Raw genomic sequence first — 17,648 nt, forward strand, 5'->3', positions numbered from 1 at the left:
GACAATTTTCACGGAGGAAGTCCCAAGAATTGACTCGTAGAGGTATGAAAAAAAACAAACGAATATTTTCTCATCTTATAAAAATTTATTCATCTTCTGATACTTCATTTATACATATTTTGACCTTATCACAGTAAAGAGCGTACTTATCACCAATTTTTAATAATTGGGAGCAAATTGTGGACAAAGTTCATTAAAACCTATCGCAGTAATGGGAAAATTGAAAAAATGACTGATTAATGCTGCTGAGGAACAACAATTATGATTATCTTTGCTGCTAAAATTGCTTTTCTTGCATTCAAATTTCGCAACAAGTTCTTGCCGATCCAACAAGACGGCGCCACAACAATGATCATTTTTAAAATGAAAAAAATCTCGATAGCTGTCGAGGAACTTATAATAAGGAAGAAATGACTGGATTACGTAGAATTGATAAGAGTTATCGGGAATTAGCATTAATCTGTTTACAATAACAACTAGGGACTAGTCAACTATGAGATACGAAAAATTGATAACGTGGGAATTAATATCATTATTAATAGTCAAAACTTCGTTGAGAAGTATAAATACAATTATACTATTTACGATTTGTAGGAGATAATGAGGCTCGTTCAGATTTTTTGACTAGTTATTCGCCGATTTCGAGCGCTGATTTTTATTCATTTGAAGGTAACTGTTAGAATCAGATTTTTCAGGTTTCGTCACATTTCGATTTTTCGAAGCTTCGGATATCTGGAGACCAAGCGATTTCAGAGGGAAAAGTGTGAAGTCTTTTTTCTTGCAAATTTCTTCAGCTGCAAAGAAGGTTTTGTGATGTTTTCCTCTGAATCCCTTAGTTCCTGAGATATTTGCAAAATTACCTGAGCTTGGGAATTCAATCCATTATAATTTGTCACTTTTCACTTCGTTATTCCCCAAATATCTCCGAAGGGAAGCGATTAATCAAAAATTACCAGAATACCATTTTCATCGAGAATTTCATAATCTACAAAAAATGTTTTCTGACTTTTCTCCCTAAACCCATCAGTGTCCAAGATATTCCCCAAAATCTCAACGCAAAATTCTCGAACTCTCCTTTCATCCAGAATCACTCCGAAGATCAAACAGCTTGACTAGTATTTTTACCAATCATCTCGACAGAAGTCCTCTGATACTCAGCTTCCCTAAAGCTCCCAGAGAACCCATTCAACTCGTCAAGAATGGACTCAATGTTCCTGCCCTTGGTCTCAGGGACAACGAAAAACGTGAAGACCAAACTGCAGATGCAGAACGCCGCGAGAAGGAAGAACGACCCACCGATGCTGAGAGTATCCATGATGAAAGGGAAGAACTTCATCATAATGAACGATACAATCCACATGAAGACCATCGAAATAGAATTAGCGAAACCAGAGATATCGGAGCTGAAGACTTCAGAGGCGACAACGAAAGGTGCTGGACCCATGCCGAGACAGTAAACAATGGCAAAGCCTGAGATTGCTGTCACGGGTATCCAGGAGAACGAGCTGACATTATGACCTGAACTCTGGACTATCAAGAAGCAACCTAGGATGCAGTGGCAAATGGCCATTCCAGCGCAAGAGATCATGATGAGGGGTCGCCTTCCAGCCCTCTCCATCATCACAGTCGATAGCCATGACCCGAAGACTTGGATCGAACCCACGAGAATAGTCGCTGTGTTTGGATCCATTGAACTCCCAGCTATCTCGAAGATCGTCGCGGTATAGGCCACCTGGAAGTTATATTGACATTGATGATATTTTATTGATCGTGAAAACAATTCCAAGTACTTCTCAACAAAAATTCTCAACCCTTTCGGCGCTACCAGATGGTGACGTCACCCCATTTAAAATATTGGGCTGTAATCAGCCAAAATCTGGGCACCTTGAACCCTTCACGAATTCGTTGGGAAATTCTATTGGATTTCTATTTACGGATGTACTACACCCTTTCGGCCAAAATTCACGTTTTTTCCATTTTTCTGGGAAATTATTGATCGGATTGACGCGAAATAATATACCGTTTTTGCGTTTTATCATTATTGACTGACGTACGAAGTTTCATGGTAGTGCAATCATTTTCCTGCATTTTGTCTGAAGTTTTGTGAATTTCCGATTTTTTTTAGAAAAAACGCAGGAAAATGATTGCACGATCATGAAATTTCGTGAGTCATCAAGTAATGATAAAACGCAAAAACGGTATATTTTTTCACGTCAATCCGATCAACAATTTCCCAGAAAAATGCAAAAAACGTGAATTTTTGCGAAAAGGGGGTAATACATCCATAACTTTCTATGGCCCGGTTGCACCGAGCCCCGTTATCGAAATAAACAGAGTAAAATTTATCCTCGGGGTGAATTATACCGTAGATGTCATAATTTTTCAATATTTGACCCAAAGAATAATACTTTATTGATCCTGTACCCCCTTTGAATTAACACTGATTTAATCTTGGGATTAAATTTTATTTTTGGTTCCTGAGATAAGTTTGAGACATTCTCCCGGGTAAAATAATCCATCGAACATCCCAATTTACTTTTTACTTATCTGACGTTTTCGTTTTTAGTGACCAATTGTCAGGTGCTGCATTATTTTTATAAGAAAAAGACTTGCCTTATGGCTCTAAATAATATATCGGCCTCAAAGAATATTTAATAATTTTGTGCGTAGCACAAGCACTGTCGTATGATTATTGTGAGCAAAGCAACTGCGTTTATGTAATATCTCTCAAGTGCTTAAGAATAATTCCGTATTTGTATGATTTTTTACGTGAAAATAATCTGTCTACTGTGACATAATACCTGTAATTGTTCAACCTTGGTCTAAATGGATATTCGTTAATGAAAAAAATTGGCAGATTCTATTGAAGAATTGTTCAGGAGAATATTCTATGCAAAAAACTCATAAACATCGATTTCTATACAACGCATTCTGTTGAGGGATCTCTTAAAAAAACTCCTCGGCTCAATTTTTTCTTTCATTTTTCTTATGAAAGGGAGGAATTCCTATGGAAAATGTCTAAAGTCTCTATTTCAATTAGACATTGCCTGCAAACAAATAAAAATTCAATAGAATTTCGTATCGAATTCACTGGGTTTTTCAATTAAATTTTTCTGTGCGCATTTCCACCCCTTCAGCGCGAATATCATGACTCAACTCCTGAATTTCACTCACCACAGCACTGATCCCACAGAACTGCTGACCCCCCAACATGGCCATGGCAATCATGAACCCCTTGAAGGTGCCCCTGTCCCTGAACAATGCCCTGAACCCGACTGATTTATCATTAGCTGAATTCTCCTTGGCAAGTGCCTGCAGCCGCGATAGCTCGTGGTCAACCGTGGCCTTCTCGTTGCTCTTCAGCCACATCAGCGACCTAAACCCCACCGAGATTCTTATTAACAAACTTAATTCACTAGTGCAATGCACTGTTAAATTTCATGTAATTGGCCCCGAAATTCGAACCCTCCGATAATTAAAAATTATACGGGCAAAAATCATCAATTTGACTTGCCAACGCTATACTCCAAACTACCCCATTATTCATCCAAAAAATTCACCTAGTAGCTTCAGCGATTCGCCCTCTCCTCATCAGATAAATCGGCGTCTCCGGCATGAAGACGAATCCCCCCAAGAATAGCATCGGAATGACAAGTGCACAGATGGCAAAAATGTTGTACGGTAAAATAGCCCCGAAGATGTACGCTGTGAGGATACCGATGTTCACGGAGAAGACGAGGATGCTGCCGTACTGTCCTCTGACGCTGTCCCCCGAAATTTCCGACACATAGATGGGAATGACGAAGATGAGCATGGCTGCGGCAAATCCTGCGAAGAGACGAGCTGCGAGGAGGTACGTCCAGTCCCTTGCGAAGAGGATGAGGAGCCAGCAGAGGCCCGAGGGCACAGCGATGATGCATCCCGTTATCTTCCTTCCGAGACGCTCGGCCAAGGTGCTGCAGAAGGGGAGGACTGCCAGGGCCCCGATGCAGAGGATGCCGTTCATCCAGGACATTTGCTCATTCGTCATTGGGGCCGTGCCGATTGGGGTCTTTGAGGATTGCAGCAGGGGGGCCATTGGGGACGACCAGCCCAGGATCATTCCGTATGATAGGGATGATAAATTTACTGGAATTAATGTTGCATTGAACAAAATTGCGGATGAAGCCAATTTTTTTTGATGGATTATTGCGCGAAATTTTCTACTGGAATTCCTCGATGCGAATTTTCTACGCGTTTTCCATTTCATTTTTTTCTATATTGTTTTTTATATTAGGACATTTTCTAAGTTCCCATAGAAAATGTCTCACTTCAATTTAATATCGTAATTTATTTCTTTATCATTTGCAGAAAAAACTTTCAGACTTTTTTTCTTCTACTGGAATTCCTCGACGCGAATTTTCTACGCGTTTTCCATTTCATTTTTTTCTATACTGTTTTTTATATTAGAACATTTTCTAAATTTCCATAGAAAATGCCTTAATTCAATTTAATGTCTTAATTTATTTCTTTATCATTTGACTTTCAATCAAGATTAATAAAAATCATAAACCCTTCCTCAATTAATTGATCATTAATTAAATTATCTGTAATCTTTTTCTACTTACTTAGAATTGTCGCGAAGAATTGCCGCCACTTCCCCGGCTCAATCAGCGTTATTTTTCCGGTCTCCATCTTTCGAATGTGGATTTGAACTTTACGATACGTCAAACAATTTTTTTATCGATCTTACTGATGTTTTGTTCGCGAATTAATTGGCGGACATCAGATTTTGTGGAGATAATTTAAAAGTGGATGGGATTACGTATTGGAATCATTCCACTTTGGATTGTTGCCTCCGGAGGCACGTCCAAAAGTACTCACACCACTTCTGTTCCCCAGTATTTCGTTTTATAGCGATAGCCAAGCCCCCAAGTTCACCACTCTTATCATACCACATGCGGGGAATGCTTACATTCCAAACAATCTCTACTACTACGATCTTGACTCTCATTCATACGATGGGACGAGGGTGTGAATTCCTCAGGAATTTTCTGTAAATCTCCTGAATTTAATCAGGGATTTATGTCCGAAGCTTGCAGAATCCATCCAGGAGCCATTACGAATCGTCAGTTGAAATTTCATCATCACGTTTCAAATTTTTGGATTTTTTAAAATAAATCAAACGTACGTCAGAGGATCTATTTGCTCTGCGATCAGTAGCACGAGTTTCCTGCGACCATGATTTACAGCTCTTCGTCGAGATACTATTCCTAGCAAATTGCAAATTTACTCGATGATTAATTAAAACGTCTGATAACGGAGCCCGAATTTGATTTATCCTATGCATATTCAATACTCGTAGGCACTACTAATCCCCTATCTAATCGCCTATGCTGACAGATGGCATCATAAATTGCAGGCGTTTCTATTCTATTCCAGAGGGAAAATGAAAATTAATCCTGAGTGTTTTCGTCACAATTCGTACAACCAATATTAACTCAATGTTTCAGAGGTATCGAATTTTCCTCGCTGTGAAATTCATTTCGAAAGACGATGACATGGCGCTGCAGTGGAACAACGAATCAAGAGATGATATCCAAATTGAAACGTGAGGATGAAGAATTAAGACGATAAAATATGATTTTTATTCTCTGACTTTTTTATTTTGTTTTCATTAGTGCAAAATATGCAATCTCAGACTGAATAGCAATTCAATTCCTCTATTTTTGTGAAGATATTTTGCGAAGGTATTTTTTGGGTACTCGAAGACTTTTCCACAAAAAAATACTTCCAACAGGTTTCCCTAAAATACCTCAGTAGAACTCGATATGAGAAAAATTTAACAGAAATTCGTTGTAATTCAGAAAATGCCATTTTAACAACGGAGAGAGCTGAAGCGGCTATGCTGGCAATTGACCGAGGCAAGTACTGCCACGAGTCTGATCCCTACCTGGACCGTCCCAGGAGGATAGGCTACAACGTCACCATCAGTGCCCCGCACATGGTAACCCTCCTCTAGCTAAAAACTCCCAGTGATAAAATAAATGATAAAAGAATTATTATTCATTCAGGCATTTCATTTTCTACACGATCCTGATCGGTCTATTGTGTACGCCAATTACATTTTAACTTACACCATTTTTTATTGCATTTTGAATTTGACGGTTTTCGGTGATTTTGGGAACTTTACATTTTTTTCTTTAAATCTACACTGAGAAAAAAATATATTTTTGCCAAATATCTATTTACTTGAGACAAGCCTGATTAGGTTTCAATTATGACAAGCATGTTGCTCTAGAGGAAGACTATGCTGTACATGACCTTCGATGAACTCCTTCAATAATTATTCATTTTTCCTAAATTTCTCATTTTCTATGGGAAAGAATTTTGATTAATTCTTCAATGTTGATAATTATTGAGGGAGCTCACTCAAGATCACAGCTAACATGATCGTCTTCTAGAGCAATATAATTGTCACAATTGAAGCCTAATGATAATTGACCGGGAATGACTCGGCAGGAGAAATATGGAATTGACAAAATAAATACTTCTCTCAAGTAAATGCATATTTGGCAAAAATAATTTTTTTTCTCAGTGTAGAAGGCCTAACGGAATTCTGTTAACGCATTCAAAATCGGCGGAGTTTAATCTTTCTAATGCGGATAATTTCATCTTTAAGAGAACTCCAAGCTCTCAATTTTGTCGGACTGTGTAAATTAACTGCCCCAGTCTCTGGTAAAAAACGCAAAAAGAATTGTCACACGATGCAACCGTAATTTGAAATTCCTGTGGAATGAATTTCGATTCGGAGAAGCGCATTAGGGTCACGAGCGTCATGGGGTCAAGCCACCTTATCTAAGAATGTCACAATTATTGATACGATTGTACTAATCGGGTTTTTAATCGCGATGTTGCAATATTTTCCATCAAGTGCATTGCTATCGTTGATAGCGAAAATGGATAAATGGAAAAAGTGTACAGATGCGACCCTGACCGTGCTGTGTGTGAGGATTGATAGTCGCTGATTGTGATTTTAGCACGCTTATGCGTTATCGATATTGACGGACCAGCTGAAGGAGGGCTCCAGGGCGTTGGACGTCGGCTCCGGGTCGGGGTATTTGACGGCTTGCATGGGGTTCATGGTGGGAGCTGGGGGGAGAGTTGTTGGGGTTGAACATATTCCCGAGCTTGTGGCCGTTGGGGAGAGGAATTTGAGGGAGGATTGCCCGGAGTTCATTGAGGATGGACGAGTGAAATTCGTAGGTAAGGGCTGCCTCAACACAACTCTTCAAATGATAAGAATATTTTTTGATTATCACGCACGTGGTGAAAATATTCGCCAAGTTTTTCGTTCTGAGGTATTTTTCTTACGATAAAACTCACGACATCTCGAAAACTATTAGGCCTATCGAAAAGTGCCACAAAATATTTTTTGCAGGAAAGTCAATTTTCCACAATTTTTTTTTTACATTTTCCAATATACCCAGTAGTTTAGAAGGTATTTAAGTTTTTCCTGTGGAGAAAAAACGTGAGTTTTTAAAAATAGAAAATTACATAATGTGCAGAAGAACCGAATTTATTTTTTATTGTTAAAAGTTTTTAAAAAATAAAAAAAAAGAATTAGAAAATAGATAAAAACGAAAATAATTTTTTTTCAATTTTTCAATATTTTTATCAATTTTTATTTTTTATTTTTATTTATTTTTTTAAATAAAAATTCGAAAATTCTCTGATAAATTCTCGAAATTCTCCCAGAAGCTGACGGCCGAGTTGGATACCCCCAGGAGGCCCCCTACGACGCCATCCACGTGGGAGCAGCTGCTGAGACAATCCCCGAAGAGGTATCCCCCCAAAAGAGTCACGAACTCCCAACAAATTTAAATTTAAACCTCCCCACTAACGAAGAATAAACATTCCCCTGCAGTTGGTGAAGCAACTGGCCCCCGGTGGTCGCCTGATCGTCCCGGTCGTCGCTATCGAGGGCTTCCAGAAGTACCAGGACCTGGTGCAAGTCGACAAGGATCAGGATGGCACAGTCAAGACCCAAAAACTCATGCACGTCTCCTACGTACTACTCACCGATCCCAATACTCAATTACATAATTAAAATTTTCGACATGCCTTCCGCCTCCCTTCCGCCCCTCTATCCTCTCCTAAATTTGGGTCGAACAAAAAAAGCTCGTGAGTTAAGCACCCACCAACCATGCAAGCAGACCCAGCCCACGAATTCTCAACAATCAGTGGAGTTTCATGCACTCTGCGATGGGCTGCCTTCGACAACTGCAGCAGGATCACTACCATCGATCTATCGAATTATGTAAATATGATTATGTCGATATATTTAAGTGATTTAATGAATTTTATTGATAATGAAGGATTAAATTATATTTTGAAATATGAAACTCTGGGTGTTCTCATTGCAATATTGATTTAAATTGACAGAGGTGCCACATGTGTTCTAGGGAATTTATGAGATGGAAATTCTAGGGAATTTATGCGATGAAATTCCTAGGGAATTTATGCGACGAAGTCCTCAGGGAATTTATGGGGTGGAAATTCTAGGGGATTTGATTGGGGCTCCTAGGGATTTTTTATGTCAGTGAGAATTCGCGATTTTTCTACGAGTTTTCAGGGTGCAATCGAGAGTTCTGTCTACGTTTTATTGAATAAAAAGTAGTTCAGGTTTATAGCAGTTTGAAAAAGTATTATTATCAGAGAAATATTATAGAGTTTGGGTTAATGGGGAGTCGGGGGAAGATTATGCTCCGAGAATAATAGAAGAAGAAGGAAATTGAAGTCTTCACGTTTTGGGGCTAATGATTTCTTGAATTAATTTATTAACTGATGATTAAAACTGGTGCTCTCATTGCAGTTGCAACGATAGTTATGGCAGCTTTTGGGAGGTACCATGGTAGATCGAACAGGGACCTAGTGCAGTACCTGAAGAGTAAGTGAAATTGGAAAATTGTTAAAATTGAATTTGATTTGATTGGGTGAAAACGAAGGTCTTTAATCGTTAATAACTGGAGAACGGCTGAGTGAAATTTCTCTATTTTCTTTTCATTTTCGAGGTATTTTTTCAAGCCTCAAAATGAGCCCTGATTTATTCAAATCGCATCATTTGGTCACCAAATATTGAGGATTGAAGAGAGTCTTGATGATATAACGATTTTTCTTTTGATTCCAGAATCGGAGGTGATCAAGTCTGATCGAGTTTTTGACGCAATGTGCTCAGTGGACAGAGGAAAATATACTTTAGCATATCCGTACGTCGACTCGCCCCAGGGGATCGGTTATGGGGTGACAATAAGCGCCCCTCATATGGTACAACAAAAAAAAATTTCTTAATTCTTCGATTCTCTCGGAAACGAGGGGATTGAGGGGAAAAAGCCATAAGAGATTTTTTGTAGCTGACAAAATTTCCAACAAAAATGTCTTATGACGCATTCTCCTCAAACCAATCGTTGCCAAGATAATTACATTATTAGTTAGAGTTGAATTCACAATTCGTGATTTCGCATTCAGAAACCATTTTATTGAATTTTTTACGACTCACGAGGTTGATATTGAACAGATTCCAATGAAAACTTACAAATTAGAAACACAAAAGCTTCTGTTTAGCACGCCCATGCCCTGGAACTCCTGGAGGACAAGTTAAAACCCGGGAATAAAGCCCTGGATGTTGGCTCGGGGTCTGGATACTTGACTGCTTGCATGGGAGTCATGCTGGGGAAGGAGGGAGTTGCTATCGGGATTGATCACATCCCGGAGCTTCAGGCACTGGCTAAGAAAAATATCATGAGTGACAAGCCTGAATTGATTGAAACTGGACGTGTGGAATTAATTGGTAACTATTTTAACCATTTTCCATATTTGTAGGAAAACGATTCCCTAACTATTTTGTAAATATCTTCTAGAGGAAAGAAGTCACAGAAATATGTCCCGATTGATTTTTGTGGGGAATTTTATGGGCTACAAAAACTTTCTTGTGACGTTTTTCCGTAAACTCAATCGCTTTAGAGATATTTGCAAAATAGTGTCAACGAAATTATTTCAATTTTCATTTTATTCCATTCAACGAACCCATTTTCGATTGATTAATTAATTTCTTCATTTTTTTATGTTTTTAATATTTTTAGTGGGAGATGGAAGATTAGGATATCCAGGTCGAGCCCCTTACGATGCCATCCACGTGGGAGCAGCAGCAAAAGAGACTCCTCAAACAGTAAAATCTAGTTGTTCTTTAATTTGCAATTTCGATTTGTTTTAATTTGACTTCACAGCTAATTTTGATTGATTTGCGCCCAGCTGATTGAACAGCTAGCCCCTGGGGGTCGGTTAATCGTCCCAGTAGGCGCCTCGAACTCAGATCAGACCCTAATTCAAATCGACAAGACCCTGGAAGGAGAGATCAAACAACGGCCTTTGATGGGAGTCGTCTACGTCCCCTTGACTGACAGGGAGAGGCAGTACAGCTCATGAAACCAGTGTCTGCTCCAGTGAGCTAATTTATTCTTTTCGTCATTCGTGATCATTTTGACTGTTTGAAGGCTCAACGACTTAGAACAATGAAATTAATAAGATTTAAGATTTTGAATTTTTTTAGATTCTAGAGTTTCTTGTGTTCTGGTAACATTATGTTCGATAATAGTTCTCTTCTGTAAAGTAAGATACTCATTAAAAGAGCACTCGGTAATTTTAAGAATATTCAGGCTGTCAATGTTCAATTCTGTAACAAATCGGTGAAGTTTGGTAATTCCAAAAAAAATATCAACACTATTTTGCGAATATCTCCAAAACTAAGGGTTTTAGCGAAAAATTTGACAATATCATTTTTGTAGACCATGAAATTTCCCGCAAGAAAGTCCTTTGGCATTTTTTTCTAAACCTCCAAGTTCGGGAGATACTTGCCAAAGAATGTAAATCTGTTTCTCTGGGTTCACCACTTTGTTACTCATGTTTCTCCTCGAGATAAAATTCTGAGGAAAATTCACCCGATGTCATAAATCACTGTATGACTGAAAACAGTAATTTTTTATTATCAATAAAGTTATTAAAATTATAATTACAACAATCAATGGAGTTATTCTCCTGTAATTCATCGAACTTAAACGTCTAAATAATTACTCCAAATACATATTACAAATTATGTACATGCAAAACCGACTAGAATTACGTTTCCGAATACCTGATTTCTCTTAAAAAATTCTCTGATCGAAGTTCCTTTGGTTAAATTTGCAAATAAATATGGAAGATAAATTGTCTCGATAATAGAGCAAAATGTGACTCAATAAAGTGATGAATTACGATTAAAACAATTAACAAATATTGAAAAGTAAATTGCAGCGCAAATATTGCGTCCCTTGAGGAATGTCAAATATCACCTTAAAACACAATTGCCAATGTCCTTAATCAATTGATAAAAAACATTGATTGAGTTGAGAATAAAAAAGTCTTTAAATTAAATTGTCTAGAGTATGAACTAATCAAAGAGATTTTACTAGCAGTAGACTGAGGGCAGATCCAATGGAAATTCCCAGTCCGAGGAAAGCACCCATCATTGCTGAGGCTATTTCTTTGTCGTGGGGATCGACAACTCTTTAAAAATGAAAATAATTTATTATGACAAAAACTTAATACTATTCATAATACTGTTATGAATAAATGATTAAAATAGACTCACGTTGGGACCAGGATAAATGCAATATTGCAGAGATAGCCGTTGCCAATGGCGAAGATAATAGTGAGAAGAATGTAGTAACCATCATCTGTTATGTACACAGGGAGATGATGACGAGGCTGCGCATTGCAGAACATCAAAGCTGGGACGAATATCGCTCGAGATATGGCGAATATTACGATGAGCCATGGTTTACCCTTTGGCTGAAGAAATAAATAAAATTAAAGATTAAACTTGTCTGATATTCTCTTCAACTGTTGAGTTTAGGCCAATACGAAATATTTTGCGTGTGAAATCTTCTCTTTCTTCTCTTTCTTCATTTAAAAAACCATTTTATTGAATTAAAACTTTAATTTAATAAAGGGCCCAGTCGACTTGGACCCTTTCACAAATTTTCGCAATATTTCCTAAATTTTATATTTTTCAAGAATGTTGAAAAGAGCATTCGAGTAATTGATTTTTACCCAGAGGAAAATTCCGGCGAGGAAACGACCGACGTAATCCCCACAACTGAACGTTAGATATGTGACAACAGGTACAAAGTAGATATCTAAATGGAGAAAAGAAGAGATTAATCAAATTCCAGTTAACAATCAGCAAAAAAATGAAGAATCTCTCAATATCGATCATTCGTTATACAAACCATTCCAGGCATACCCTTTCCCCTTATCCTTGCTCTCCACGAGAACAGTAACAGCAGGATAAACAGCCATAGTAACGAAGAACGTGAGGAAAATGGCGAGAGCATGAGGCCATATTCTCTTCAAAATACTTAAGTAATTAGTTCTGTGTCCCCCGACAAAACCAACTTCAGCATTCACCGAGAAATTGGGCTCTTGTGGCCTCGGTTTCTCCACCATATGATGCAAGAAGTATTCCTAGAAATTATGATAATCGGCTTATATTGCTCGTATATCAGGCGGAGTGTCGACAATTCGTTTAATCCGATTTTAATGAATTAGGGATGATGAGTGTGTTTGTCGTCAGTTGTATTAACATTTTTCGAGCTAGTCTGTATTCTGATAACATTATCTTCGATAATAGTTCTCTGCTAAATAATTTTAAATAATTGAAAAAAATGTATTCGCATTATTTTGCCAATATCTCTAAAACTAAGGGTTTCAGCGAAAAAATTGACAAAGTCATTTTTGCAGCCCAGGAAATTTCCCGAAAAAAAGTCGTGTGTCATTTTTTTCGAAACCTACTGGTTCCGGAGATATTCGCAAAAGAATGGGAATCTGTTTCTCTGGGTTCACCACTTCGTGATTTATTTATTTCCTCAAGGTAAAAGTCAGGAAAATTCACACAATGCCATGAATTCATTGAAACTATAATCACAATGTTCAATTCTGTAACGAATTGGCGAAATTTGATAAATCTAAAAATTGTATTCACACTATTTTACCAATATCTCTAAAATGAATTAGCTTGACTCACCTCTCGTTCGATAAAAATGTACGCGATCAAGGAGCACAACAGGACAACATCTCCAATGATGAAATAAACAAGGCCAGAGACAACTGGACTAGCTCCAATCCAGAGAGAAACTATTTCAGTCAAAGCTGTGAATATTCCACCCAAAGCTTGACCACTGGACATTGCTGTTATGTATTTTGGGTTGAAACGCCCGACAATTCCCATTAAGCTTCCTCCAAAGACTGCGCTCAATGCTGTAAATTCCCATATTAACATTTTCAACAGAACGTCTCAGAAATTCGTGAATATCTTTAAAACCTCTGGGTTTTCTCATTCTCTCAATTTCATTTTTTGCAAAAAAGCTTCAGAGATATTCACAAAATTGAAACACAAATATGTTACCTACCATTGACAATTGCAAATGACGTGAGAACGATAATTAAAAACGTATTCTGCCCTGTAACAATGAATAATTTCCATTCGAGATTAATTGAGAACAATAAAAAAGCTCGTGATGAACGGAGAATGGAAGAAAATCACTCACATTCGTCGGTATTAATTTTAACAAATGCAGTTGTCATTATAAACAGCAGAAGAATGAGCGATTGTGTCCCGATCATTCTAACTTGCTGCGATAATCTGCAATGAGATAATCAACTCTGTAATTACGTGCATTCAGGGTGTTTCTCGGTAATAACTTCCTCACATTTTACTAAGAAATGTATTCAGTATTAAAAATAAAGTGCTTGGAATGGCACTTGCGATGTTCAGGTAGGATGTAAAACTCGCTTGGAGATCTGTTCTCTTTTCTAAAATCTCGGTGTGCGTATAGTTGTGGAGGCCTGTGTTATTGGAGTGAATTTCCCTGAATTTGTACATCCAGTACTGCAAAATTATAATTCCCATCAACATTTTCATAATGAATAATTCATCATTCAACTGATTGACTGATTTATCTCATAATTCTCTGTCTTGATTATTGATAAATTAATCAAATTAACTGATAATTCACTGAATTGAAAAATAAATTAAGTAAATAAATGGACTTACCTCGTCGGCAGTGATGAAAAAGGCCCACGGTATAAGTGTATTTATTCCCAATAAGTAAAAAACAATGTAAGCAAGGTTGTACCTGAATAAATAATAAAACAAAATTGCATTTAATATTTCTAACGAGTTTAGTATAAAAATGGTAAAAATCCATTTCGACTTTTTTTATAACAGTTAATTTATCTCGAGAATTATTGATTTTAGGAGGAAATATCATAAGACATTTTCTGTAGATCTTGGAATTTTCCACAGAAAATATTTTCTGACATTTTTTCATAAAATCAGTCGTTATGGAGATAGTTCACTATTTGATGAGACAAAAGTTGAGTGATCTGTTGTCATGTTTTGCAATTCTCACCTATCCCTGGGGAGAGGCAGCAGATGCTTCTGATCTGGTACAGAGACACTAGCATCATCCATTTCTGTCTCGATGTCATCCTCAAATTCACTGTCACTCCCCCCTAGCAATGGTCTTCTATTAATCGAGTACGCCATCCTCTAGACAACAATATCCCCAAATGAATAAAGTATAACGAAAGGCTAATAAATAAATGAAGGATCTTCGAGAATGGGAATTTGACATTCCCCCGGGAATTAAAATCATCAGGTGTATCAATCCTTCTACCTTGACAATAAATATTCAAAGTTGTGACTCAATGTCAAGCCCCAAAGATTAAAAGCATAATAAACATCGAATAAAACTGATGTTGAAACTGAATTTTCTCAGATGTTTGCGAAATAATTTTCATAATAAAAATCATCACAAAAATCACGAACAAAAAAAGGAATAAATAAGGAAATCCACAAGAATGCACGGAAAACCATCCATTTGCCCATAAATTAAAACTACTCACAAGCGTCAATCCTTGAAACTAAGCGATAAATATTCACAATAAATAACTCAAAGTGGAAAAAATTCCAGAAACTCAAGACCCAAAGATAAAAAACCTAGTGAACACTAAACAAAACTGATGTTGCAACCAACTCCCCCCAAATATTTATGAAATAATTTCCAAAATAAGAATCACCCCAAAAATGATGACCAAAAAAACAATAAATAAATTGCGAAGTTCGCAGGAATGCACGAAAAATCATTTCCCCACCACTTAAAATGACTCACATGCATCAATCCCTCAAGCTAATCGATAAATACTCACAATAAATGACTCAAAGTAGAAAAAATCCAAGAAACTCAAGGCCCAAAGATGGAAAACATAATGAACATTAAACAAAACTGATGTTGAAACTGACTTTTCTCCCGAGTCGCCTGCGTTCCCCGAACATCTCAGCAGACAAAGTTCCCTCACAACTCTCGACTGATCACTGCCTGTCGTCCTCTCGTGGCATATCCCTGACGGTCCCCCAGATATCCTCCTCAGTAATCCCAGGTCAGATCCGACAAACGAGAGAACGTTCGTGGCACAATTCAACAGCTGGCAAATCCATTGTTTATTTCCGTCCAATTACTCACACTTGTCTCCAGTAAACGCATGCTCCCATGTACAGCAGAGCTGAGGAGATTGTGCCCCCAGAGTTGCCCCCACTTTACCCAATCCCCACTCACATCCCATCCACTGTTGCTCACTCACAAACTCCTTTCATCCTGCACTGAGAAAAAAAAACGACAAAGTTCCCAAACAAGTCTTACTTCGAGAAAATATTTTTTTGAAAATTATCAAAAAAGGATTTTTTTGCGCCAAACATGCAGGGAGTGCGACGGAATGAAAAATTCTTGTCGCAAAAATAGATTTAGTAGTTAATATTGTTATAAATTGTTATAAAATGTAATACATTCTATCTGGATGAGTTGGTGGAGGTATATACAAGGCGTGAGCAGATGTAAAACTGTAAAAGTAGCATCAATGAAATAAATTCTATTCTAGATTTAGTAGTTCAAAAAAAATTGCATTCTCTGTAGAGGCAATAAATGTCATTTCTAGCACTACTCCTGCGTTATTCGATACTCCCGTACCTCCCATACGTATTTGGCTCCCGAAAAATCATTGTTTTATGCGGAACAAGGGACAGCAGCTTTTCGTTTCGACTGTCTAATAATCACAGACAAGAAATGAACCCTTAAATGACAATAATAATGATATGACAGCAATCCTGTAACTTAGGATAAAATATTTGTTGATCAATTTTCCTCTGTATGAGATGTTTTCATCCCGAAAAGGCACCGTCTGGTGTGAATTATCCGCCTCTTGAGCCAAATATTTCGTTGCTGTCGAAAGCAGAGCAACTATTCACGTTTGAGACTTTCAAATTCGAACCAAACAAATTCTTTTTTGGCAATTTTCAACTAGCGATTTTGTTGGCCCAAACAAGACTTGTTGACGTGTTTGTTTTTCTCTCAGCGTGCCCTTTGTTTTGTTGTCTTACACTTTTGGTGATGGCACGACTTTTCTCCCTCCTCCAGCCTCATTTTCCCTTTTCGTTAGTCTCTTGTTGTGAGCCCTCAACTCACTATTCTCAATCTCCTGATACTGTTCTACTTCAGCTCTTTAAGGCTTCTGCTTGACCATCGTTATTTCCTTTCATTATTCTGCTGTGTGACTTCGTCATTACTTTATTTTGTACCACATAATGTGCAGTGAATAAATTTCAATTAACCATTAGTCATATCCTTGGCTCCCACCTCTGAAAGCCAAAAGCTTCCCCCACTTCGCGCAGCATCAGCTGTGTCGTAAAAATATCAACAATGGAGTGGGATGTCTCCAGTAGAGGGCGGGAACGTGTGAGCGTGTGAAAAATGAAATTTTCGAGGTAAAAACAGATTGAAACACTCGTTAGTCGTCAGTATGTGGTTGTCAGTGCGCGTGATAATTATCACTGAAGAAGATACAGGGAAATTCAACAATCGTTTTTATTAACGCCCCGATGATTATTCAACTGCGGGCAGTCTCTCGTGCGTCAGTGTGGTGGGGGTGGGGTAAACAAAGCCGTTAATGCGTGATTTATTCCGAGTTAAAAGGTCTTTGCATATTCCATCAGCCAGTGTTGAATGAAATTTTCAAACGTCGATATGCTGCTGTCGGTCAAGAGATGGTGGGTAGAACTGTTTTGCTGGGTTTATGGGGTTTTATTCTTTTGAGGTGACGAGAGGTTTAATACGTCGTTTGGATTTTTGGGGGCTCTAGCTTCTGCGTGAAGGACTCGGTCAGGGCTCTCAGCAGCGGCGAGGTCTCCACTGCCCTCAGGCCCTTTTACTTCACTGTACATCCGGACTTATTTGGGCAATATCCGACACAAAGGGTATGGGATTGCTCCTTTGTTGTTAATTTTGGGTGAATGGGGGAGTGAGCGCGACAGTGCCACGAGTTCAGTCAACCCTTTGTTTTGTTTTTTAAGTGAATTTTTGGAGCGGGGGGAGGTAGACAAATTTTGTTGGGGAACTTTTTGGAGAGGGGGAGGAGAGCTACGAAAAAGGTCTTCACGAAAATTTTGCTATGTTGTTTTGATTTTGAGATTTTTCACGAAAACCGATGGTGTCAATGGTATTTTAATGTCTTCAGTAATT

The 17,648-nt window shown here is 37.9% G+C and overlaps 5 protein-coding genes across 12 annotated transcripts in view; 3 read left to right on the forward strand and 2 right to left on the reverse strand.

Moving 5' to 3' along the window:
• On the forward strand, positions 1–8,384 carry LOC107041617 (protein-L-isoaspartate(D-aspartate) O-methyltransferase). Of its 2 annotated transcripts, none has more exons than XM_015262239.1 (6): positions 1–42; positions 5,493–5,590; positions 5,847–5,986; positions 7,020–7,245; positions 7,738–7,823; positions 7,907–8,384. In XM_015262239.1, exons 2-6 carry the CDS (start codon positions 5,536–5,538, stop codon positions 8,087–8,089), a joined length of 690 nt encoding a protein of 229 aa, XP_015117725.1. In that variant the 5' UTR covers positions 1–42; positions 5,493–5,535; the 3' UTR covers positions 8,090–8,384. The 2 variants fall into 2 exon arrangements, with proteins under 2 accessions (XP_015117725.1, XP_015117732.1); XM_015262246.1 differs by having other exon boundaries at positions 7,741–7,823.
• Positions 66–4,857, reverse strand: LOC107041526 (facilitated trehalose transporter Tret1). Its single transcript, XM_015262125.1, has 4 exons — positions 4,608–4,857; positions 3,561–4,128; positions 3,175–3,376; positions 66–1,732 (listed from the first exon to the last, which is right to left on the reverse strand). The coding sequence occupies exons 1-4, from the start codon at positions 4,672–4,674 to the stop codon at positions 1,100–1,102; spliced, it is 1,470 nt and encodes a 489-aa protein (XP_015117611.1). The 5' UTR covers positions 4,675–4,857; the 3' UTR covers positions 66–1,099.
• On the forward strand, positions 8,222–11,053 carry LOC107041591 (protein-L-isoaspartate(D-aspartate) O-methyltransferase). Of its 3 annotated transcripts, none has more exons than XM_015262205.2 (6): positions 8,222–8,299; positions 8,855–8,929; positions 9,170–9,306; positions 9,604–9,829; positions 10,122–10,207; positions 10,291–11,053. In XM_015262205.2, the coding sequence occupies exons 1-6, from the start codon at positions 8,233–8,235 to the stop codon at positions 10,462–10,464; spliced, it is 765 nt and encodes a 254-aa protein (XP_015117691.1). In that variant the 5' UTR covers positions 8,222–8,232; the 3' UTR covers positions 10,465–11,053. The 3 variants fall into 3 exon arrangements, with proteins under 3 accessions (XP_015117691.1, XP_015117699.1, XP_015117708.1); XM_015262213.2 differs by lacking the exon at positions 8,222–8,299 and adding an exon at positions 8,604–8,684; XM_015262222.2 differs by lacking the exon at positions 8,222–8,299 and adding an exon at positions 8,607–8,664.
• Positions 10,998–17,648, reverse strand: part of LOC107041537 (equilibrative nucleoside transporter 2) — an 11,210-nt gene continuing 4,559 nt past the window's right edge. The window contains exons 1-12 of one of the 4 annotated variants that reach the window (XM_015262152.2): positions 16,511–16,934; positions 15,380–15,736; positions 14,487–14,626; positions 14,129–14,210; positions 13,785–13,963; positions 13,623–13,717; positions 13,485–13,535; positions 13,100–13,332; positions 12,306–12,540; positions 12,127–12,212; positions 11,666–11,865; positions 10,998–11,580 (exon numbers count right to left, since the gene is read on the reverse strand). In XM_015262152.2, the coding sequence (XP_015117638.1) occupies positions 11,469–11,580; positions 11,666–11,865; positions 12,127–12,212; positions 12,306–12,540; positions 13,100–13,332; positions 13,485–13,535; positions 13,623–13,717; positions 13,785–13,963; positions 14,129–14,210; positions 14,487–14,626; positions 15,380–15,412 (1,446 nt within the window). In that variant the 5' untranslated portion in view covers positions 15,413–15,736; positions 16,511–16,934 and the 3' untranslated portion in view covers positions 10,998–11,468. Of the gene's footprint in view, positions 11,581–11,665; positions 11,866–12,126; positions 12,213–12,305; positions 12,541–13,099; positions 13,333–13,484; positions 13,536–13,622; positions 13,718–13,784; positions 13,964–14,128; positions 14,211–14,486; positions 14,627–15,285; positions 16,037–16,510; positions 16,935–17,648 lie in introns of those variants that run through there. The other 3 variants (XM_015262143.2, XM_015262135.1, XM_015262160.1) reach the window with 3 other exon arrangements.
• Positions 16,831–17,648, forward strand: part of LOC107041515 (T-cell activation inhibitor, mitochondrial) — a 4,181-nt gene continuing 3,363 nt past the window's right edge. For both annotated transcript variants that reach the window (XM_015262106.2, XM_015262114.2), the window contains exons 1-2: positions 16,831–17,176; positions 17,269–17,383. In XM_015262106.2, the coding sequence (XP_015117592.1) occupies positions 17,133–17,176; positions 17,269–17,383 (159 nt within the window). In that variant the 5' untranslated portion in view covers positions 16,831–17,132. The remainder of the gene's footprint in view (positions 17,177–17,268; positions 17,384–17,648) is intronic.

This window comes from Diachasma alloeum, unplaced genomic scaffold (assembly GCF_001412515.2).
Source record: "Diachasma alloeum isolate Michigan unplaced genomic scaffold, Dall2.0 Dall_scaffold_00179, whole genome shotgun sequence".
In the NCBI taxonomy this organism is placed as follows: Eukaryota; Metazoa; Arthropoda; class Insecta; order Hymenoptera; family Braconidae; genus Diachasma; species Diachasma alloeum.

Coding starts and splice junctions, on each gene's coding strand:
- LOC107041526 (XM_015262125.1), bottom strand. CDS start 4,674: ATGGAGACCGGAAAAATAACGCTGATTGAGCCGGGGAAGTGGCGGCAA. Junction 4,129..4,607: donor ATTCTTCGCGACAATTCTAA/GTAAGTAGAAAA, acceptor CATTAATTCCAG/TAAATTTATCATCCCTATCA. Junction 1,733..3,174: donor TCTGTGGGATCAGTGCTGTG/GTGAGTGAAATT, acceptor TATAACTTCCAG/GTGGCCTATACCGCGACGAT.
- LOC107041617 (XM_015262239.1), top strand. CDS start 5,536: ATGACATGGCGCTGCAGTGGAACAACGAATCAAGAGATGATATCCAAA. Junction 5,987..7,019: donor CCATCAGTGCCCCGCACATG/GTAACCCTCCTC, acceptor TTGTGATTTTAG/CACGCTTATGCGTTATCGAT. Junction 7,824..7,906: donor CTGAGACAATCCCCGAAGAG/GTATCCCCCCAA, acceptor ATTCCCCTGCAG/TTGGTGAAGCAACTGGCCCC.
- LOC107041591 (XM_015262205.2), top strand. CDS start 8,233: ATGCACTCTGCGATGGGCTGCCTTCGACAACTGCAGCAGGATCACTAC. Junction 8,930..9,169: donor CCTAGTGCAGTACCTGAAGA/GTAAGTGAAATT, acceptor TTTTGATTCCAG/AATCGGAGGTGATCAAGTCT. Junction 10,208..10,290: donor CAAAAGAGACTCCTCAAACA/GTAAAATCTAGT, acceptor ATTTGCGCCCAG/CTGATTGAACAGCTAGCCCC.